The sequence below is a fragment of the Balaenoptera physalus genome (assembly GCF_965194825.1).
Source record: "Balaenoptera physalus genome assembly, chromosome: 8".
Taxonomy (NCBI): domain Eukaryota; kingdom Metazoa; phylum Chordata; class Mammalia; order Artiodactyla; family Balaenopteridae; genus Balaenoptera; species Balaenoptera physalus.
The window spans coordinates 103,415,229-103,439,047 of record NC_138887.1 but is presented as its reverse complement, the minus strand read 5'-3'; the positions used below and the strand labels follow the sequence as shown (position 1 = coordinate 103,439,047).

Below are 23,819 nucleotides of genomic sequence, written 5' to 3'. Positions count from 1 at the left end.
CCCTCAGAGCACTGTCCGCAGAGCAGAACTGAGATCAAAGAAGTCCAGTCGAGTAAAAGGGAGAGAAGGATAAGAATGGTCACTAACCATTCTTATGGATGGATAAGGTGGTCACTAACCTGAGGGTGGTTTTCAACGTGTGGTCCCCAAACCAGCAGCATCAGCGTCCTCATCACCTGGGACCTTGTCAGAGACGCAAAATCTCCCCCTCCATCCTCTCCACCAGCTGGATGACCCTCGGGGCTGCGGTCGGCACTGTGCGATTCTGCTGCACAGTCCAGTCTGCAAATCACTGACTCAGGGTCAGGCTCCGTGGCTAAGACACTGTTTCTGTTCCCTCCTGATCTTTAGTCTTATCCTTTAAAACTCTTCATCACCGTAATAGAAATACTCTACGCCTATGTTGTTTCCTCTCTGAGATTGTAAGTTTGTGGGCAAAGACCTCAAGGATAATGGGTGTAAACACATTTTGGAAAAGTCTGCTGTTGTTCAAACATTGTGGTGCTTGTGTGACTCCAACCATTGGGCCAGTAGTTCTGAAGAGTGGTTTAGAATGCTGTTGCTGAGAACAGGAAGATAGAGAGGTGATATACCTATATCTGTATCTGTATCTATATCTATATCGTGTTGGTTAGACCCCACTGAATGCAAGGACAGGGCACTCTCTCGGCCAACGCTGGACTCAGGCTCCAACATCTCTCCTACCCCCAAGTCTTGGGTGTACCTTCCAGCCCCCTTCACACAGCCACACGGGTGCCATGACCATGTGGCAAAGCCATAGCTGTGAGAGCAGGGAACTGTCCGGGTGCAGAAAGCTTAAGGGCTGTTTGGGGGACTGGACGGGGCATGGTGAGAACAGAGAGGCCCGCCCCCAGACTCCCACCCCACTCGGAGCCCTAACTCAGGCCAAAGCCTTAGTGGCAGGAGGGAAGCTGTCTTGTCTCCGAAAGGGAGGAGCGAAGGACACCTCACCACCAGCATCTGCTGCGTTGAGCTCTCCTCACCCAGGAAAAATGACTGAAGTGTGTCTGGCGATGAGACATTTCCAGCCCCGGATCCCACTTTCCCAAGCTCTGGCGGCTGAGCAGGAGTTCTCGGGGTAGAGAAGGGGCAGAGCAATCCTTTGTAGAGGGAAAGGCAAGGAATGGTGAGGTTGTCAAGAGGACAGAATGCTCCCAATTGGGTGGGGGGGACAAGAGGAGCAAAAAAGACAGAAAAAGCAGAAATTTGAAAACCTCATTCAAGGTAATTAAATGATTAGGAGCCTTTGAAATCCACCAGATAGCTCAGTTGTCTCTGCTTTCCTTTTATTCTTGGGCCTCTCCACACAGGAAATCCCTGCTAGATACACCAGCCTGGAAAGCTGGAGAGAGCCTGAAAGCCTCTTTCTTTCTGCTCCCATCAAGTCACTTGTAGGTTTCAGACCAGAACAAGAAGAGGCTGTGGAAGTCTCTAGACACAAGCCCTCTACCTCTACGATGGAGTCTGTCTATGGCTGGGAACGGCTGCTCTGAATTTGTAATCCGAAAAAGAGACCCAGACCTAGATTATCCCTTCATAGGGAAAGGGAGAAAAGGGGTTATGTCTTGGCTTTAAGTAGGAATGTGAATCTAATTTTTATGTGTCAATTCTCTGCTTCTTTTTTTTTAACTGAGACAAAGTGGAGCTAAAGCTAATAGGACAGACAGGGGTCTGACAGCCAAGGGGCACACCTTGGCATGAAGACCCTGATAAAAGGCTGTACATTCTCGGGACTTCCCTGGTGTTCCAGCAGTTAAGACTTCGCACCCCCAGTACAGGGGGCCTGGGTTCAATCCCTGGTTGGGGAGCTAGATCCTGCATGCATGCCACAACTAAGAGCCCACAGGCGCAACTAAAAGATCCCGCGTGCCCCAACTAAGACCTGGCGCAGCCAAACAAATAAATAAATAAAATATTTTTTAAAAAAGAAATTTAAAAAAAGGCTATCCATTCTCCTCAATCCTGGGCCTTTGTCTTGGGGTGCGGGGTCAGAAGCAGAAGAAGGGCTGGTTGACCCACCCAACCAGGGGCTAAGAGCCCAGGAAGCACCTCTTCTTATGTTGTTCAGAAACCTACAAGTAACTTGATGGCAGTGGAGACAAAGAGATTTCTAGGCTCTCTCCAGCTTTCCAGGCTGGTGTATCTGGCAGGGATTTCATGTGTGGAGAGGCCCGAGAATAAAATGAAAACAGAGACAACTGAGCTCTCTGGTGGATTTCAAAGGCCCCTAATCATTTAATTACCTTGAAGGAGGTTTTCAAATTTCTGCTTTTTCTGTCTTGTTTGCCCCTCTTGTCCCAACTTTCTTTCTTTTAAATATGTAAAAGCAGCTGGCATCTGCTGCTCAGAAAGAGGAAAAAAACCTAGAAAAGGGTAAAACAATAGCCCACCACGTTTCCCAGTGCAATTCAGGGATCTCCATAAAAGAATAATGTCTTCAAGTGCCCAGACTGTAAGCCAGGCACAGCACCCATGTGTACCTGGTGGTGGCAGAGGTCACTGGGGATTCACAGAACCTCAGAGGGTGTGGTGCCGGGGTCCCCAGAAGAGGAAGAAGCCTGGAGGAACGTGACGGATGGAGGGATGTGAAGAAGGACAAACCCACCGCTGTGGCCCCCCCAACTCTTTCCATTTTACATGAGCCCTTTTACCGTGAGCCTGGCAAGCCATCACAGTGACAGGCTCCCAGGTATCTTGGAATTGCCATGCGTCCCTTATCACTTCACTGAATGGAATTAACTTTGGCTTCTCTTTTTCTTGGATGCTTATTTATTCTAAGAGAAGGAAGTTTTAAGGCTGTGCTCCTCGTCCACAATTGGAGGCTGCATTCTACCCAGCTCAATATGGACCATTTTGAATATAACACAGAGGAGAGGCCGGAGTCGACCACCTCATGATGGTTGTTGTAGCAGCGTCTTCCTGGAGATAAGGGGAAACAAAGTAAATAAATATTTGTGGACTGTTGGCTGATTCCAGGCATTGCAGGTCAGCGGAAGAAGGTCATTGTCCTCAGAGCTTAAAAAAAAAGCCCCGGCTGCTAACAGAATTATAATGATCTTGTTTTAATGTCGTTGTTTTGTTTTCTATATTTTTGTTTCTGGCAAGAGCTGGTAGCAGGAATAAGGGGTAACAAAGAAAATTACACATCTGAAAGGTGATTTTGTAGAAGACCCAGGCACAAGTGTCCCCTCTCCATGCCAGGGGAAGAGCTTATTCATGGCATGATACTCTGTAGCCTTGTTACAGGTCACCTCTCATCCTACATTACCCACTTCTTGAACATTTCCCATACGCGGGGCATTGTGGGAGGTTTAAAGGTGTGTAAGAGATCTGTAGATCTGTATTTAGAGACGCGTAAAATGGGACCATTGGTCCACATGATTGCTGAAGTTCTGTAATTAGCAGTGGAAATAATCTGGAGAGCACCAAAGAGAAATCCACGCCCAAGAAGTGGTCTTACTGGGTGAGTGTCCAAGTGTGGCCTAGGTCTCCCAGTTCTGCCCAGTAGGGGGGCTCACACAGCCTCAGGCCTGGAGCTCCCCTGGACTTCCAGACCCAGACTCACCCAGGGAATGATGGGGAGACCCAGGCCCAGCGATTCTTCTGGAAGTCCCTAGGTTTTCATTTGCTTTCAACCTTTGAGCGTGGGGATGCAGACAGAGGCCTCTTGTTAGCCAAGAGGGAGGCTGCCAGGTGGCCCTTCAACTCCCCAGCAACATCCTGTATCCCTAGGAAGGCTTTCATCCGGGCGTCTTCCAGTTTCAACACTGGCCTTGTTGACTATCACCAGGCGTGTTGAATTACCTCTTTTTTTTCCCCTGAACAAAGAGTGCATTCAGGTGAAGTTATTGGTCTGGAACAGAGAACTGGTCAATCATTGTTGTTATTATATTAATGACAAGTATTCTCAAGTAATTACAATTATTAGAAATAGAACGCCCAATAACATATGTTGTTTATAGTCACTATATTCCAGTTACAAGGAATGATTTTGTTTCAACTAGTGATGGCATTGTGATAACAACCCTGGGTCCTTAGATCAACTGCCAGATGCTGGGTACCAAAGAGAAGAGGGAGAGAAAGGCGAGGGAAAGCTGAAGTGGGACCACAGAGTCTTCAGTCCTGTTCTCCCAGTATCAGCCGAGACTCCTTGCTTCCCACTGGAATGGCCTTTCACCGAGGCAACCGTGAACAGGCCCACGCTCTCACCTCCACCAGGCGGGAGGGACCACTGGTCTCCAAGTGGCTTTGGAATCCCCAGGCTCCTCTGCTGGGTGACCTGAGCCCCCCATCAGGCCCACACACTTAATAACAGTGATCCCTGGGGAACGAAGGCGAACTCCCATGGAAAAGCAAATCCACTGACAAGAATTTATCCTCGATGGATTATTTTGCTGTTACTTCTCATCTAAACTGAAAAGCAAAGTGAGCTGCGGCTGAAACTGCATTCTCTGGGCTCCAGGCTGGATGGGCTTTGCGAGGAAGCCGAGGCACATCTGGCACATTAAATACAGACTCAAAGAGGAAGTTCCTGCAGCCCCTCTCTTCTTGAAGTTCAACCAGAGTGTTTACTCCAGAGAACAATTGTAAGATCAGAAGAGGAAAAATGAATTCTATTTGATTTCCAAAGCTGTGCTTGAGAGTTTCTCCCCAAATCCCCTACCACCCCGATACCGCTGAGTTGAATCTGTGGCCAGGACAGGTATCGGGAAATCTGCTGATCCCAAGGTCAGTCCTCCCTGGGACTCAAGCGCTGGCAAAGCAGGGAAAGTCCGGGCCCCGGGACAGCTGCTGAAATAAGCCCCATGCCCAGAGACAGGGCAGGCCAAGGGCATTTATCCCCAACTGGACTTGAAGGAGATCAGGCCAGCCCACCTTGTCAGCGATTCAGCTCCCCTTCTTACGGTCCTCTGGGATACAACCCGAGGGAACAAAAGCACCCTTGCCATGCCCTTCACCCTCCTTTGAGAAAACAAAGCCAAACCCCTGTGCGCCACTCCCACTGCAGGTATTCCATTACTGGGTTGCCATTTCTCTACTCAACTGCACTTTCCATCAATCTCATCTGCCCTTCCCCCACTTAAGATTATGGGCATTTCCTTTTTGTATTATTACTTTGCTCTCTCCATAAACCAGCCCATCGTAGATCACGTTAATGGCATAAACTTGGGGAACAGCAAAGAAAATATATGGTGCATTGCATTTTTGTACTGGGCACCGTGGGTCTGAGAAGGTGAGTGTAAATTTTGGGGGTTGGTTGCGGCTAGGGCTGACTTGTCTTTGGAATTGATGGGGGCTGAGGTGACATGGGGGGAGGGGTGACCTGCAATTTACTTATTCCTTAGCTGCCCCTCTGTGCTGCCCCTACCCGGTTCCCCCCGCCCCAGAGCTTCACATCCCCCCAACCCTGCGGTAACAACTGAGAGAATTAGAGTCCTCATCCTGTAAACACACTAGGGACTGTAAATCCACAGCCCACCACCCCCTCCCGAGGATGCACCAGCCCTGAAGGCAGCTTTTCCTCTCCCAGCTGGGCAGCATTCTTTATGTCGTGTTCAATTATTTAAATATGCAATGAAACCTCTGTATAAAGCAGCCACCGACATGCTGGACGTGGTAGATGGAAAGGCATCTTTTTTGCTCTCATATGTTGATACTCTCCCTGCAATTAGCGGTGCTGTCTTTACTTCTGTGTGCATTTCAACGGAAACCAAAATATGCACAGGGCTAGACGATGGACCTGGAGCCCGCTGGAGCCACTTCCTGAAAGCCAAGACATTTAAAGATCTTGTTGCACCTCAAGCCACCCTTCTCCCCAACCTCAGCCCATTCTCAGGACTGCAGAACATAGCCACGGGCAAAACAGACTCCAAGCGAATCTGGTTCTTATTGTATGCATTTGTCTCCAAATAATTTTGCTAAATGCAGGTGTTTTCTACCCTCCAAGAGCTGGCCCTTTCAAATGATTGTTCAGAGAAATATCTTCCTTGAAAAGAGAAAGGCAGTATGTTTTTAAGGAATTCTGTAAGGGGGCTAGATCATCATCTGGGGACAAAAGTCAGTAAGATGATGGTGAGAGTGTTTTGCTCATGGTCACTGTGGGAACTGAGATAACTGGTGTGCTTAATTTCTTTCTCATGGACATGGTGGTGATCATATGTGTTGTGCTATGAAACAAGATAGCACGTGGCAAAATATGTGTAAGGTGATGGAGGTGGTGGGATGTGCACTGCTTTGAAACCTTGTACCCCTTGCACCGTGTTAATTGTGTTAGCTAGAATAACAGTATCACGTACTACCTATCAGAGCAATACCCACCTGTATGACTATGCCAGGTCATAATATACCAGTTATTAAAATACTTCCCTCCTGGTAGGTAAATGGCTCTTTCAGGAGACCAACCTACCCTGTAAAGACCCCCACCTCCTCCAGCATGCAGTGGTCGATATTTTGAATACCACGCTTTGAGCTAGTTTAGCAGGCATTGTTTACCCCCATTTTAAAGATGGGAAAACTGAGCCTCAGAAAGATTATATGAGGATGTGTCCCAGGTCATCTACTGGGTTAATATTAGAATTGGGACCATAAAATTCGTGGAATCCAAACCAGCCTCTTCATTTTATGGATGAGGAGACTCAGAGGGTTTGGGGACGTGCCCAAGGCCACGTGGCTGGCTGGCGAAGGTCCTGTCTCAGAGCACGCGGAACCTTCCAGAAGAGGGGACTGCCGTTAGATGAGCAGTGAACAGAACTGGGACCTCCCTAGCCATTCCTGTTGTGTTGGGGCACTCAGAGCTGTTGAAATTGTTGGGCTCTGAAGCTTCCAAGGGGTGGATAGGCTAGACCATGAGAATTGATGGGTGTTCATGGAAAAGCACACAGAGGCGGGGGCAGGGGAGACGGATCTCTGGGAAATGAGGTAGGAAAAGGGAGTAGCTGAGGGACCAGGTGCAGCCTGAGCCAAGGGGGAAGGACGAGGAAAGAACAAATGTTTTTTGAGCACTTGCTCCCTCTGTGCCAGACGCGTTATACATGGTAGTTTGGACTCCCCCCAAATGACCCTGTAGAGGATGAGTTTTTAATCCCCGTTCGTAGCGAAGCCGAGCAATGTTTAGAGTCCTTTCAAGACTCAGATTAGCAGGAGGAAGATGGACTTGCACTTATACGTATGGGATTCCCAAACCAGGTTCTTTCTAGTTAAGAAAGCGCAAAGGTGAGGACCGCGGCCGAAGCGCTGGGAAACGGACTCAGAGTCATGGAGAAACGTGGAAGTCACTCTGAAATTTCCTGTGAGCATCAGACTCAGAGGTGGTTTTGTACCTGGGATCTCAGCGTGAGGCTGGGCAGAGTCTGGAGAGATGGGGTGAGAGGAGGGGGCAGCACGGTGGCAATGGTCCCTTTGTGCCTTGTTGCCTAGGGAAAAATTGCCATTTTACATTTCAATTAGGAGGGACACTGGGGTCAGTCAGCAGCGCCACCAGAGGAAAATGGGCCCAGCCCAGCCCTGGGCCTCTCCAATTTTTATTAATGAACTTAGTCTCAGAGTGGCCAACCTTTTTATATGCAAACTAGGCCATTATGGGGCCACTGGCAATCAGGACTCACTAGAGAACTCATAACAAGCCTCAGTGAGAATCTTACAGGGGAAGAGAGAGAGGCTTAGCTTCCATCCTGGACCAGAATCGGTCCAGCCCCCAGGCGAGGTTCCAGCTCACCACAGGAGGGTTTCGAAGCCCCCTGGCCCCCAGCTCCTCTCTGGGAAATCCTGGCCCACCATCCCATCCTAAGGTGGTCCTACTGCCAGTAGGAACTTGCCTCTTTCATTAAGAGGAGGAAAGATGGCGGGTTGGCATGGGAATTCTTCAGCTGCCAGCACATCTGTTGACACTGAACCAATATTTTTCCTCTACCTGGCTTGGTTTCTCCTTTGCAAAGTAGAAGGGATCCTTGGGTTGGTTCAGAGGACTCTCAGATTCAGACACCCTCAGTGTAGCATTCTTGAGCTGCCGTGTTTTCCTGTGGGACTTGGGGATGAGAGACCCCAGCTCTTCTGCTCTTACCCGCAATGCAACCCTAGACGCAGTTCGTAGCAGGAGGCAAGGTCAGGCTGTGCGTGCTTTAGGAGAGGGACAGCTGCCAGGTCCTCGGGTGGAGGGAAGAGCGGGGTCAGGACTGGCCCGGCCCCTCTGGCTCACGGCTCCCCGCTTGTCATCCGTCTTCTCTCCTGAGTCCCCAACATCACACACCTCCCGCTCCAGCCCGAGCTTCGTCCTTTTCACAAAATCGCTCTTGTCTTGTACGTGTCTGAGTTCTCATCTTGCCGGAGCAGGGGGATGAGATGGCAGCAGAGGCAAGGGCACAGGATGGAACTATAAGCTTCTCGCTCCACGTGGGACCTCAAGGTCCCTGGAGACCCACACGATCTAGAGCCTCAAGGCCACAGGCAGGGTTCAGGCCGTGTCCTCTGTCCCTTCCCCCTCCTGCTGGCCTGCCTCCCTGCTGCTCTTCTTTGTTTTATTTATTTTAAACTGCGTCAAAATACACATATCATAAAATGTACTATCTTAGCCAGTTTGACATGTACAGTTGAGTGGCAATAAGTATATACATTCACATTGTTGTACAGCCATAACCACCATCCATCTCCAAAACTCTATTCATCTTTCCCAGCTGAAACTCTGCACCCATTAAACACTAATTCCCCCTTCTCTCGTGCTCCAGAAACCACTCTTCTACCTTCTGTCTCTATGAATGTGACTATCCTGGGTACCTCATATGAGTGGAATCGTGTGGTGTTTGTCCTGTAGTGACTGGCGTATTTCACTCAGCATAATGTTTTCAGGATTCACCCATGACTTAGCGTGTGTTTAAATTCTCTTCCTGTTTAAGGCTGAATCGTATTCCATTGCATGTATATATCACATTTTGCTTATCCATTCATCTGTGATGGCACCTCCGTTGCTTCCACCTTTTGGCTGTTGTGAGTACCGCCGCCCTGAGCATGGGCGTCAGGTATCTCTTTGAGACCCCGCTTTCAGTTCTTTTGGATGCAAACTCAGAAGTGGAATTGCTGGGTCTGTTGCTCTAGCCGTTCTTAAGGATAAAGGCATGGATAGCCTGGAGGAGAGGAGGGCATTCATTTAATGGGCCTGGGGTGCTTCCCTAAAGCAAGGCTACAGGGTAATCGGGAAGAACAGAGATGAGACCACCCAAATCATGGACTCAGGACTGGTTAGAGCTGAATGGGTCCTTGGATGCCACCCAATTGACAGATGAGGCAGCTGAGTCTCAAAGTGGGGATTGATGCGTGATGAGCTCAGGGTTCCACAGCTGTCAGAAGCTCAACGGCCCTAGAGCTCTTCTCCCTCCAGCTGTCAGTGACCGAAGGGCTCATGTTTGTTTTCAGACCCGGGGGTGGGGGGGGAACAGCCGCCAGGTGCCTGATTGCCTGGGGCCCCTCCCATCTGCCCTTCCCCTGGCCTCCTTTCTGCCTTGCTTTGCTGGGGAAGAGGGCTGAGGTGAGGGGGGCCCCTGAGAGTCAGCAGTGAGCCCACGGGGCAGCGTCCTCACGAAGGATGTGTGAGCCATGCTTTTGTCCGTCGACCTGCCCAGAAGCCGTCTGTCTGGTGGGCATGCCCCAAACAGTGCCACAGGGGGAGGAATCTGGGGCTGGTGGGACCTGCCTGGCCCGGGGCCTCACTCCTGCCCAGGCCAAGGCTCTCTTCCACGCAGCTCCTGCGAATCCAGCCACACACCAGCTCCCACCTCCCAGCAGGGCAGAGCACCGTGCTCCTTATTTGACCCCGTTCTCCCCCCAGCCCTCCCTGGACAGAGCTGATTGCCCCAGCGAAAAGGGGCCCAGTGATCATTTCCTCCATGCCCGAATGTGTTCAGGGGCCCCCCTTGGCTCGGGGGTGAACAGCTGGAGGAGACTCAAGAGTATATCTGCTCTGTGGGGCATGTTCTTGGGGTCCGGCCATCCCCGGAGCTCAGTCAGAAGCTTCTGGATTTCAAAGGTCTCTGGGGCTCATTTCAGAACATTCCCAAATGCCTTATGGAAGGTCCTCCCACCCCCTCCAGACTCACATTCCAGAGCCTCGGCCCAGGGCTTTGTGTCACTGTGTAGCTGCTCGCTTGGGCACCTCTGTCCCAGCTCTTGGCAGCCTGGAACTGAGGCAAAGCGGTCTTCAGCCCAAAGTGGGACAGGACGCCCAGCCAGCAGGGTCAGTCTGCTAGGGGAGGAGGGTGCTGAGAGGGGACCACCGGGAGTCTGGACCAGAGGGTCTGGAGCGCATTGAAAAAGAAGCTGAAGAGGCAGGGGACGAGCTCTGAGAGGAGGGGCCTCGAGGTGGTGATGCCGGGACCCGGGTTGCTCAGTCTCACTGCCTCCTCCACGGTGGTCGGGGGTGGGCAGCAGCGCCGAGGGCCGTGCGTGGGGAGTCCTGGGGAGGGTGGAGTCTGAGAACATCTGGGTGACACCAGGGGCTCCCGCACCTTCGGCTTCCCGCTGCCCAACCTGAGCCTCACTGTCTGTCCCCAGGACTGCCCGCAGCTGCTGCGAGTGGACAAGATCCTGGTGCCCGTGGAGGTGATCAAGCCCATCACTCTCAAGGCCAAGAACCTCCCCCAGCCGCAGTCGGGGCAGCGCGGGTACGAGTGCATCCTCAGCATCCAGGGCAGCGAGCAGAGGGTGCCCGCCCTGCGCTTCAACAGCTCCAGCGTGCAGTGCCAGAACACCTCTGTGAGTGCCCGCCCCGTGTCCCCACCCGCCGGGGCGCTCTCCTAGGGTCAGATCAGCTCCGCTCGGCAGGACTGCCCCAAACACCCACAGAACCGCTCAGCTCCCCCCGACAACTGCTTCCTCTAACCCTGCCAGCCCAGCCAAGTCCACCAAGTGTCTGCCTGTAGGTGTGGCCCTGTCGTGGTGACCCAACAGGGGCTGCGGTGCAAGGGGCTCTGGGGCCCGCCTTGGGGCTGCTGAGTGCTCTTTGTGGGCAGATGTATTTACAGGGCGTGCCCGTCCTCCTTCCTGAGGGCAGCTCCGGAAACCCTGGGTCCTGACTTCCTACCAGGGCTGACCTGGGGGCCTCATCTGAGCCCACAAAGGCTCACCTCGGCCTGTACAGCCACACAGAGGCTGTTTCCCAGCACACGAGGCTTCTGAGACAGACCAGCACCTGCAAAAGGAGCTTTGGAACAAGAAGGAGCCCCCCGGGGCTGTGCTGTGTAGATCCACACAAACCCTGCCCAGTATTTAGAAATCCAGGTCGGGTCCATGCTGGACCCACAATGGGTCAGCAGCCCCCTGCTGCCAACGGCCTTCGGCTGATGCCTGGTCACCACACAGTGTGCCCTAACAGTGCCCCACCTGCCTGCCAGCTCCCCCGCTGGCCCTGTGGCCTTTCCAGCCCCGGCTCTGCTCTCCCTCGTTCTCTCTTTCTGGGCTATTTCTGTGCACCCAGATGCTCAGAGACTAACAGACTTAAAGACTCGTAACATTTTCAAGCTATGGGAAACCCACATTCTCCTTCACTGTACAGAGGAGAAACTGGAGGCCCAGAAGTAGGGGCAGGATTGGGTTTGTGGGGCTGAGAGTTATATAATTTGGGGGACCTTCTTTAAGAATGAAATACATCAATACAAATGATATATGCAGGCAGGCCCCAGGAAGGGCCATGTGGGTGAGTGCAGGGCCCTGAAGCTGACCCTGAGTCTCCATTGACTTCCAGGGTAACCCGCCCTTGCCCAGAGGGTAAGTGACATGCTCAAGGTCACACAGTTCGTGAGTGGCAGGGTCAGGCCTGGGTCTGGGGTCTCCTCCTATACCGCACTGCCTGCCGTTCATCCCTGTCATTGCTTCTGGGTACGTATAGGCGGTGACTGTATTTGGAGATGTGATGTGGGATCAGGAGAGTCCCGGACAAAGCTCTTCCTGGGAACACCCCACTCTTCCTGCAGAAAGCAATCTAGGGGTAAATGGAGCTCAGAGAGGCCCACATGCTGGCCCAGGGTTGCTCAGCATTACAAGAACTGAGCTGGTGGCTGACCTGCCAACCTCTGAAACCCCAGATGTGTCCCCACCCCTCCCATGTCCACATCTCCCCCCTCCACTGGCGGCCAGGCTGTGTTGCAGATTTCTGCAGCACCCCACATTAAACCTGCAAGCAAAAGGGATATTAAACACCTCCTGCTTCCTCGTGAATCCTGAGACCAAGCAAACCAGCCCCAAGAGTCTGGCTCAAATGATTCTCCCCCAAATAAGGTAGTCCCGCGGGAAGAGTAAGTGCGAGTCCCACATCTGACTCAGCAGAAGGCTTGTAGGGATTTCAGGCCTCGGGAAAAACAGCCTCGTTTCCTCAGAGAAGCTGCCCCAGGGATCCAGGCCTCAGAGGTGTCAGGAGGGAGGACAGAGTCTGCGGCTTCTGAGTTCCCCCAAGAGATGGGTGCGGACATCATGGGCCCTGTGCCTCGGCTGACTCTGTTGAATAGAGGAAGGTACCCCAGGTAACAGCTGGGCAGGTGAGGGCCAGGTCTCCTCCTCTGTGGTGCCCCCTCGGGGAGCCTAGTGCTGGCACCCTGGTCGGCACCAGTGGGACAGGGAAAGGCACTGCTGACTCCCAGCATGGGCGTCTGCTGGTCTGATGTTGAATTCTCAGGATCTAAGAAATCACAGGTCACACAGCTCCTTGTGTGGGAATTTCACATCCTGGAGCCTGATGTCCCAGGGCATGATGGTCAAATCTGCTTCCGGTCCCTGGAGGCCTCAGGCCCTGGACAAGGGTCCACAGGGTCCTGCCCAATCAGTCAACCTCCAGGGTACATGGGCTTGGGTACCTCCAGACCTGCTTCCAGGAGATTAGAGACACCAAAACCATGGTGGAAACATGACACTGGGGCTAGAGACCCGGAGCCCAAGGCTCTGACCATCAAGGAGAGGACGTGACTTCTAAGCTCCCTGCCTGCACCCTGCTCTCCGCTGAGGAGTGGAGGGGGGCTTGCACTGAACTCTGGCCCCCTGGACTTGGGGATCCCCCAGAGGCCTCCCCACCCTCATGGACAGTTCTCAGTGTCTCCAGGGCCCTGCTTCCAAAGCAACTCAGCCAGCTCAGTCTACTCTGCCTGCCTGCATTTTTCACTTCAACACCCTAGTAAGAAAGGTGATGGGAATGTTTGTTTCTCTACCATTTTAAAGTCTTAGAAACTGAGGCAACAGGAGGTGTACCCCACAAAGAGTAGGTTCCAGGAGGGTCCCCTTTGCCTACCAGGACCTGCTGGAATCACACAGTTCAGGAGGGCTCAGCTCTGACCTCCCAAGAGCCTCTCTTTTCAGGGAGTCAGTGGGATCCCAGCTGAAATGCTGTTTGGGCCAGGGTACTGCTTGCTGTCAAGTGACTTCCTTAAAAAAATTTTGGGGTCATAATCAGGGGCAAGCCTCCCTTACCATAGTTATGGAAAACAACCAACGTACCATCAGGGCAGGAATAGATCTGAGAGAATATTTACTTGATCCTGTGACTGCGCTGGGGGCGGACGAGTCTCTAAAGCCCAGAGAGGGCAAGTGACCAGCCCCAGGTCACACAGCAAGTAAGCAGCAAATTCAGAACTTTAACCCAGTTTCATAACACACCCCCTAATCAAAGGTTAGGCCAAAACCAGCAACTGAGCACTTTATAGCAGGGTCTGATCTGCCACAGAGAGGATCGTGGAAGAAGAGTTACTGTTGTTTCATTTCCTAAATGACCTCTCTGGAATGGGGGGAGGAGGAGAGAAGGATCCAACAGAGAAATCAACCCCGCCCCCCCACCCTTGATTTTTGATGGCAGAGGAGGTCTCAGAGGAGAGCAGAGAAGGAAAAGAGAGACACAGGAGCATTCTGCATGGGGTGACACAGGACTGGGTGGACAGGCAGGTCACTTCCAGCCCCCTATTTGGGGACAGGCCCTGGGCCAGTCACTGTAGCCCTCGGGGGCCTGTTGGCAGAGAACAGGGCAGCTCACAGGCAGCAGTTGGAGGAGGGTTAGGAGCAACTGTGGGTATCACGGCCTCCTTTAGACAGAGGCTCCGGGAGATGTCAAGTGCTGCTAAAAATAGTGCCCAGTCCCGCCCCTCAGTCACTGGCAATCACGGGCGTCAGTGGGCCTCAGGGGGCAGCCGGCCAGCTGCAGTGCCGGCCATGACGCCCTAGGGCTCTAGGCCCATCTTCCACCGACCCACGGTGGCCCCATGGTTTCTCGTGGTGCCCCAATTTACTGCGTGCAAAACAAGGACAGGGAGACCGATAGGGGGTAAATTTTCCCCCTTCCCGCTTTACTGGAACACAGCTGGAAATGGGTCTGCTGAGCCTCTGGGGTCCTGGAGATGGACACAGCATACACTGGTGTCTTACGTTGGTGATAGAATGATAGAACTTTCCAGCAAAATATCTCAGACAAGGGAATGGTTGGAGGGAAGAACGTCCAAATTATACAGAGGTCTTCTCTTTGCTCTAGAAGGTAGGGAAACTGAGGTTCACTCTTTCCCCAGGTGATGAGCATCGTTGTCCAAGAGCTGGGCCACGATGAGCCAGTCCTTGACTGAGACACTTAACCTCCTGGCCCATAGGAGCCTGAAACACTCTTCCCCCAGCTCTGGGCTTTGTGCGGATTAACTGCCCACTGATCACAGAGAGCTATATAAATGCTAAGTGGAGCAGAGGTGGGGAGTGGTCGGGGGATGCGAGCCAGTGGTCCAGGGTCCCCCAGCAGTCCGCCCCTCCCCTTGCAGGATTCAGGTCAAGGGGGAGAGAGGGCATCTCCAGGAAGGAGCGTGACCTCCCTAGAGGCCAAGCGGTTGGTGGGGGAACACCGGGGTTAATGATTTCTGTAATATTTTAGAATTGAGATCTCAGGAATGGGGAAGAGAAAGAGGAAGCAATGCCCAGCATATTTGATCCTTAAAGCCTTTTTTATTTTTCCTTCAAAAAGAAAATGCGTGCACACACCGCACATCCGAACACATAAGTGTTCTCATATGCATCCGTCTCCATATGTACCAAGTGTCTGGCGCAGAAACACCCAATAAGTGCTGCTATTATTATTCCACATAAACGTAAACACAGGGAACACAGGTATGTTTTTGCACCGCATCCCCAAGTGTACACACATAGATTCAAACACACGATAATATTTGGGTGCACATTCTCTGCAACAGGCACTGTGCCCAGAGCATCGGCTGGTTATCTGGACCCTTCCAACAATCCCGTGAGGCACGCACTGCGTGTAATTCCCACTTTACACGTGGGGAGTCTGAGATTCGGATCCTCTGCCCACATTCACACAGCCGGTCACTGCGGAGCCCCTACACGGCAGTCCACGTGTGTGCCCGTGTGCGCTCACAGGCACACGCACATCTGAATGCATAGATCCTACGGATGTGCACAGACCTCTTCTCACTTCAGCACGCATGCAAAAACATTCATGCACGCAGACACTCCCATGCATACGTGGGCGGTGTGTCTTGCCTTGCTCTCTGGGGGATCTCAGGTCCTTCCTGAGAGGGGCCTGAAGGTTCTCTTGATCTTCGGCCAACACGCCCCTGGTCGCTGCCTGCTGCTTCCACTTTAGGTCCTGGACAGACCCAGACCTGAGAGGCAGGAGCCTGGCTTCGATGCCGATTTAGGCACCACCAGCATCCCTCCTAGAGGTCGGAGCAGCCTGACACTGGCCCTTGCCACCTTTCCCCCACTGGGGCCTTGGAGGAAGGGGACGGGAAGGATGGGCGCAGTGGAGCTTGGCTAGAGGAGGAAATGGGAAGGGGCGTCTGGAAAGGGTTCTCCCCCCGCACCCCCTACACACTTCCCCCTTGGCTGTCCTCTGTCTCTCTGCTGCTAGCAGATGGCAAGGAGCAGCGATTCTCTAACTTTAGCAGCACCAGACTCAGAGTACCTAATTGGAAATGCTCCTGTCTCCAGAGATTCCAATTCGGCAGGTCTGGGTGGGGCCTTGGAATCTGCATTTAGTAGACCTCATCCCCAGCCCCATCGCCATGACTCTGATGAAGGTGGTCCATAGACCACCATGAGAGGGGAAGAGGTTTTTTTTGAGAAAAACTCATGACGACTTGGAACGACCCACCCAGACTCAAAAAACTGAATCTCTGGGGAGTTGGCTAGTGGGCTACGTGGCAAAAAGCTTATGAGTCCCCAGCTGAGTTATGGGATGATCAAAAAAAATTCTCCAGTGTTGTTTCTGCAGGGGTAGAGAGCTTTGCTTTATTCCATGGCTCAGCCCGGACCCTGGCCTTGGCCCAGGTGTCAAAGATCTCAAGGGAGATCATACGAGAGTGTGGATGGTGCAAGGCAAACCACCGCCATTGTGGGACAAACACCGCATGTGGCTCCCTGGCCGGGGTGTCATCACCAGGGAGTCAGTGAAAAATTCTGGTGTGCTAGGTTAGAGGCCGAAGAAGGCTGGACACACACCCTACTTATGTTTCTATAGCAGGACAGCGTCACAGCATGCTCATGATGGAGCACGTTCTGTCACCCAGGAATATAGGGCAATTTCCCAGGTTAAGATGACAACATCTCCTTTAGAAGCCCCTATGGATAAGCTACAGAGGCAGAGGCCCTGAGACCCTCCACAGGCGGGGCATTCCCGAGTTCCTGTGCTGCCCTCCCCTCAGTGAAAGAGGGAACATCAGCGGCCTGACACAACAGCCGCGAACATCCCCACGGCCCAGCCCCACCAAACTTAAACTCTGCATTAAAAGAGCCCACTGGCTCTGCAGACACAACTTCAGACCAAGTCTCCTGGACTGAACTCTTCCAACAAATCGCCCATCCTCAGCCCCTCCTCTGCAGAAAACCTGTCTCAGCTCTGCTCCTCCATCCCACCCCCTGTGGTGGGCAGAATCTAGTGGAATAATGAGAAAATCATCAGGTAGGGATTGGAAAAGCTGCCCAGGGCAGGTTCCAAGCTCCTGCCTGCCCTCCTTCCCCAGGGATAGAGAATGCCTGCTGTCAGAAGGCAGATGGGGGCTGGCATCCTGGGGGCTGCCTGAGAGGTACCTCCCACTTCACCCCCTCCCCCCCTTAGCACCACAGTCCCATGGGATGGACCCAGCTGGGTGGAACATTAGAGGAGAGCTCGGCAGGGAAGCAGGGCCCAGAGGCCTAGAGGCAGCTCCCTGCCGCCCCACCATGGGCAGCCGTGGAGCCGGGGCCCCTGCTCTGTCTTGGAGCCTCCGGAGTCTTGACCCAGATTCCCAGGTTTGTGCCCTAGGGTGACCTCAGGACTTCCCACCTCACCTCTGAGCTCTCACCCAGTCCTCTCCTCTGCTAACCCTCAGCCTCTCATCCCCTGAAGGGTGCCGCTCCTCCATTGCTTCCCCTTTGCAACCACTCTCCCTGCCTGCAAATTGATCAGGCTTGGCCAGGTCTCTGGTAAAGCACCCACCTCCCCTGAGCACGTCCTAGAAATTAAAGCTCCCAAATCACATCGAGGACTGGCAGGTTCCCCTGGGCAGCCAGGGCGGGGGCAGATTCCTCTCTCACTAACCTCCAGGGGAGAGCCCAGCTGGCAGGAACAGGCCTCCGCAGAAGGTGGCCAAGCCACTTGCGCAGATCTGCTCTGTGAACCCACATTCCAAATGGGTGTCCCCCCAGGCCTGGCATCTCCCCGCCTTAGCTTCTTGACCCCCTGTTCTGGTCCCCTGAGATGTGCGTGCCCACCCTGCCCACCCGTGCTTATGTGTGCTCACACACACGTGCGTGCACAGTCTTGGCCTGCCTTTGACCCCGTGCACTCTTGCGGACACCAGGCCGAACACTGGGCCCTCCCTAGAAATCTCTGTGACCCAGCTTTCTCCTTTCCTTCCGGCCCCGGCTGCAGTATTCCTACGAAGGGATGGAGATCAACAACCTGCCGGTGAAGCTGACGGTCGTGTGGAACGGGCACTTCAACATTGATAACCCAGCTCAGAATAAAGGTGCGGAAGGAGGGCCCGGGGGGGCGGGGGAGGGAGGGGCAGCTCCCATTGGTGGGCAGTGCCATGCCGTCCCCCACCCAAGCCAAGCCCGCTCTCCGCGCCTCTCCAGCGCCCTCACTGCTCTGTGACTGCTCGGTGCAGGGGGGTGGCTCCTGGGAGTACAGTGGAGGGGGCAGAGCGGGCTGGAAGGAGGGCCCCAGAGACTGAGGGAGACTCCGCCTCCCAGCCGCGATCCTCTGCTCAGGCTTCCCCTGCATCCGAAGGGCGGGGGGTGGGGGACAAGGCTGCCTCACGTCCCATCATCCAGGCCAGCACTGCCCTCCTGCTCCACACTTTCGGGCCCCTCCCAGCCCCCTGCCCCCACCTCCAAGCCCCCCTTGCCCTTTGCCCACAGTTCACCTCTATAAGTGCGGCGCCATGCGTGAGAGCTGCGGGCTGTGCCTCAAGGCGGACCCGGACTTCGAATGCGGCTGGTGCCAGGGCCAGGGCCAGTGTACCCTCCGGCAGCACTGCCCCATCCACGAGAGCCACTGGCTGGAGCTGTCGGGCCCCAACAGCAAGTGCACGAATCCCCGCATCACCGAGGTGAGCCGTGGGCCGCTGGGCCCGCTCTGGGCCGCTGAGCCCTGTCCTGCCACGGGCGGGGCCCTGGGAGCCATGGCTGGCGTGGTGTCCGTCACCCCCGTGACCACCAGGTGCCCAGCTGGCTGCGGGCATCCTCGTTTGCCTGCAAATCCGTAGCGGCTTTAGGTGTGGCTCAGGGGCCCTCCCCTCATCAAGGGAGGTCGAGAGCAGAGAGGGTTCGACTGCCCTATGGAGTCTCCGTGTGAGCTGCGTCCGAAAGGACTCGCGGTCCTCGACACCCCTTCCTTGTCTCCAAGAGTCCTGGTGGCGAGGCCATGAAGCTCCATCAGCTGCAGCCTCATTAAGCAGTCAGCCTGTGAGTGAGGCTGCCTGGGGGTCAAGGGCGTGGAGCCCAGCCCCGGAGAGGTGGAGCAGGTCAAAGTGGAGAGGCCTCGGGACTCACACGAAGCCAGACCTAAGCTGTAAAATGGCAGAAACGGACCAGGAGCGCAGTTCGGGAGGACAGAGGGGACACGGGCCGTGGAACAAGGAGCCGTGAGGGGCAGGGCAGGGCTAAAGATGCAGACAGTGGGATCACAGAGAACAGCGTTTGAATCCCAGCTCCATTTGCTAATCCCAAGTAATTGTTGGGTCCCCTGGGACTACTTCATCTCTATCCCCAGGCCTCCGCTTCCTCACCCATGCCCTGGGTCGAAGCGTCCACCTCACAGGGGAGTGACAGGGATTACCTGAGCAAATCCGTGCAAGATGCCTGGCTGCAGGCCCAGCCTGTGGGGATCTCATCACCCTCCTCCTCCTCGTTCATCACTGACATTGTTAAAATCATTTTTAAGTCGCGTGTCTAAGCCCATCACTGCCCTGGTGTCTTCACCTCCACAGTCCCGGCACAAAGACCCTCTAAGGTTCCCCGCACCCGGGCTGGAATCCCTTGCTCCTCTCATAAAATAAGGGAAAGACGTGCATGTCTCAGCTGCAGGACGGTGTCTGACACATCTGCACCTGTGGCCCAGCACTTAGCTCATTGTAGGTGCTCGGTGCCTCTTTGCCATGGTTGATGCTGATGATAATAACGCCCCGGGGGGACAGGGGGAAGAAGACGAGAAGGAAGCTCAGTCTGTCCGTCCGTAGTGAGGGGACACCGGGCATCCAGCTCTGTGCAGTTTCACAGACACCCGTATCTGGTACCCTTACAACAGCGGGCAGTCACAGGCCGAACATTTGTGTGGTGCTTCAGAGTTTGTGAAATATCCTCACATCCCTCACTTCATCCGGCCTCACAACAACCCTGCTGTGTGGTTTCCTAGGGCTGCTGCAATGAAGTGCCGTAAACAACAGAAATGTATTGTCTCTCAGTTCTGGAGGCTGGAAGTTGAGATCAAGATGTTGCAGGGTTGGTTCCTTCTAATGGCTGTGAGGGAAGGGTCTGTTCCAGGCCTCTCTCCTTGGCTTGTAGGTGGCTGTCTTCTTCCTGTGCCTCTTCTTATTGACTTCCTGCCATGTGTGTCTCTGCAAATTTCCTCTTTTTATGAGGACATCAGTCCTATTGGATTAGGACCCACCTGAATGACCCCATTTTGACTTGACTACCTCTATAAAGACCCTTTCTCCAAAGAAGGTCACAATTCTGAGGTGCTGGGGTTCAGGACTTCAACATATGGATTTAGGGGGACACAGTTCAACCCATGATGCCTGCCAAGGCCAAGGTTATTATCACCCTTTCCCACATGAAAAGGCCGATGCTCAGATTTACTCTGACCAAAGTGTAAATCAAGGGGCCCTGAAGGCCAAGTCTCTTGATTACTGGATTGCTGTCCTCTGCCACCACAAAGGCGAACACACCCATACATTTCCCTTGACCCTCCCTCACAAACGCTGCATGCCCACCCACCGGGGACGTGTGAAAGCAGGAAGGAGCTCGACTCGTGAGTAAGCAGCTTCCTCCAGCAAAGCAGCCTCTCGGGCGTGGCCCTCTAGATGTGCCCCCCGCTCTGGCACCTTCACCCTCCACATTCCTGGTTTTCCAGATGCCGAGAGCTTCATTCAGCCCTGACTTCAGTCTCCTGCATGGGTAGGAATCTCAACAGCGATTCTCAAACTGGGGAAAGATACTTATGTGTTTTACCTACAGAATTATCTGGAGAAGGAAGGCAGGTGGATGCCTCTGGCGCCACATCTGAACGAGGGCCCCCCTCCTTTCCTGCCGCCCCCCACCCTCAGAGCCCCGTAGCAAGAAGCCATCCCCCAGGGGGCTGCCTCTCAGAACTGCTAATGGTGTGTCTGGTGAAAACGGTGGGACTGGCTTTCTTCTTGGCCTGAGACCAAAAAAAATCACAGGGAGGAGATGGCAAATGAAACAAACCTCCCTGCCATGGACGCTATTTACTGGCTCCATACTGGCATCAGCGCTCCAGGGATCCTGGGGAACCATGGACTGCGCCAGAGATAAAACTCCCTTTTCAGGACGACAAGCCAGGGCTGGAATATCATGCAGGTGCTGCTGCCAGGTGCCAGTGGCGCTTTGGGGACTAGTTGGGCAGTCCATCCGGGAAGGACAGGGACTCCCGCTGCCCACCCCGCCCCCCATCTGTCTGTCTCCCTCACACAGAAACAAGCCTGTGTCTCCAAAGAACCTATTCTTTTTTTCACTGCAGTGGGAACGTGCATGTGCAAACCCACACACTCATGAACCCTCACACTCACAGATGTGCACACCTGCATATGTGAGAAGCAGAAAGTATCTTGAGCTTTGTAGGTGAACAGCCTGCAAGGCCCAGCAAAGCTGTCGCTCCCTTCCCCATCTTTCACCCTCCCCCCAGGATGGACCCCCCGACTTGTGACCCTGGGGGGATGGAAAGAGTAGAGAATATTAAGAGGTAGCCTATCTGGGCTCCTCCAATTGTGATCCCACTGACGTTGGCCGAGATCCAGGTGCTGATGTTCAGAGACACCAGGAACAGGAAATGGGCCCTTCTCTGATCCATCAAATGCCAGGAGAGGCTGGCATGGAACGTCTTCTGCCACTGAGGTCACTGCCGTGGGAGGTCATGATTAGGTCACGTGAGCTGTGCGGAGCCGCCACCTCAAAGCAGGCCCTTGGTGGCTGAATCCTCACATTCCAGCCATGGGTTTTTAGCATCAACAGTGCTGTCTTAGGAGGGAAAGCCAGTCATTTTGGGCAAGTGTATGAGGGTAAAGTCTAAATTAAACCCAAACAAACCAAGCCAAACAACGAAGGCAGAGGGGCAGTGACGAAGGCTTTTCTAACTCCAGGAAGATGCTTGGGTAGTTGGGGTTTCCAGCACAATTACAGCTCAAGAAGTAAAATACGGTGCCTTCCCTGGAAAGTTCACACAGAGAAAGGAGGCACCGCCATCCCTGCTCTCAGGGACTCAGGATCTGAAGAGGTGGGGGTAGGGGAGTGGCAGGGTGGGGAATCCGACACAAACGTTACTGTGAAAAGAGCACAAAGAAGGTGTCCTGAAATCTCAGTGGAGAGAAACCGGGAGAACATCTGGTGATGGGGAAGTGACTTTTGACAAGGCTCTTGAAAGATGGGTGGATGCCATCGTGTGGAGGGCCGTGTGGGTTGATAGGAGGCTTGTTCATTTTCACTGAGAGTGGAACCAACATGAGCAAATGCTGGAAGGCTTTAATCCCGATTTTCTGTGAATTACCCAGTAACACTGCAGATCACGTTCTCTCTCTTCTTCTGTGAAATGCGAAGAGGAACAAGGGGCTTTGAACCCTGCTCCTAAAACCATACACAAACACAGACTATTCTACCAGAAGCTCCTGACCCTTGACAGTCCCAGACCTGGGTGCCCTCGTGGACTTGGACTCAGCTCGGGGAATGGAGTGGAGATAGGGAAGAGCCCGCAGCCTCTCCCTTGCCCCGTCAGCAGTGGGGGATCGCTCTGTCTTGGCGTCTGATTACTGTGCTTCCTCCTTCTAGATAATCCCAGTGACAGGCCCCCGGGAAGGGGGCACCAAGGTCACCATCCGAGGGGAGAACCTGGGCCTGGAATTCCGGGACATCGCCTCCCACGTCAAGGTGGCCGGCGTGGAGTGCAGCCCTTTGGTAGATGGCTACATCCCTGCGGAACAGTAAGTGGAGGCCGTCTGAGACGTGGGAGGAGCAGGGAAGAGAAGTCCATATAAATAGACGATTGATGTTGACTTACCTTCCCCGATCAACAATAGATGGTCTTAGAACTTATGGACAGAAAAGGAGAATGTCCCTCACGTTCTAGGGTGTGGGGAACTCCTGCAACTCCCCAGCCCCCGAACTAGCTAGCTGCCATATTGGGGAAGTCCAGAAAGGGGAAGGGGAGATGGCTGGGAGAAAAGGGGAAAGTGATCATCACCTCCTTGAGGTGTGAGGATGAGTAGGAGCAAGACAAAGCAAAATCAAAATCTGCAGAAGCGTGAGTTCAGTTCCTTACCCTAACTCCCTCCGCTGTCCCTACCTCCCCACTCCTGTCCTCCCCCAATTACGGAAGGAGCTAATCCTACGCTACCCTCTGTGGAGGCTGAGAATGAACCTTCACACCCACTCTCAGGCCTGTGGGGACTTGGATTGTTTTTCTCCAACAAAGTCTGCTGGTCCACGGAGAGGACCATTCAACGAGTGACCTTGACCTCTAACCTACATGGCAGGGAATGTTTGTGAGTCATGTATTACCTTGTAAATAAGTAAATACAATTTTCCAGCCCAGCAAACACAAGCATGAAATAAATATTCACCAGCGCAATAGAATCTATATTCTACACCCTCTTTGCTGCCCCTCCCGGAGTGAAACCTTGCCACTTGTCCCTGTGTGCATAAGTTACTGACTCTTTGCAAGGTCTCACTTAGGTAGGTGAGTGCGTTTATGCTTGTGCTGGCTGAGGGTTACCCAGATTTTGTGGTTCTGGAACCATCAGTCCTGCCATCCTCAATTCCTCCTTGATTTCCATCTGGTTCTTCCCAAAACACTCATAGTAAATGAGATGATTGAAGGCTCCAGGCTTGGTAGGACCCATCCTGGTCCATCATCACTTACTTACCCAAAGACCTTTCTGTGGCTTCTTCAACTTTTTGTCCTTCCTAGAACAAAACCAAAGCAGGCTGCTACGGATATATTGTGATTTGGGGAACTTTAAAACGCCCTACTCTGGACTTGTATAGCCAGATATAAAAAATACTATAAAGCCACATGATTAAATATTGTGATACTTGTTAGATCAGTGGAATAAGATAGAACACCA

General features: G+C 53.4%; 1 protein-coding gene across 7 annotated transcripts in view; it reads left to right on the top strand.

Annotated features, from left to right (window-relative positions):
- Positions 1-23,819, top strand: part of PLXNA4 (plexin A4) — a 596,073-nt gene that overhangs the window by 507,547 nt on the left and 64,707 nt on the right. For all 7 annotated transcript variants that reach the window (XM_082472852.1, XM_082472851.1, XM_082472850.1 and 4 more), the window contains 4 exons: positions 10,561-10,761; positions 17,891-17,987; positions 18,382-18,572; positions 22,525-22,676. In XM_082472852.1, the coding sequence (XP_082328978.1) occupies positions 10,561-10,761; positions 17,891-17,987; positions 18,382-18,572; positions 22,525-22,676 (641 nt within the window). The remainder of the gene's footprint in view (positions 1-10,560; positions 10,762-17,890; positions 17,988-18,381; positions 18,573-22,524; positions 22,677-23,819) is intronic.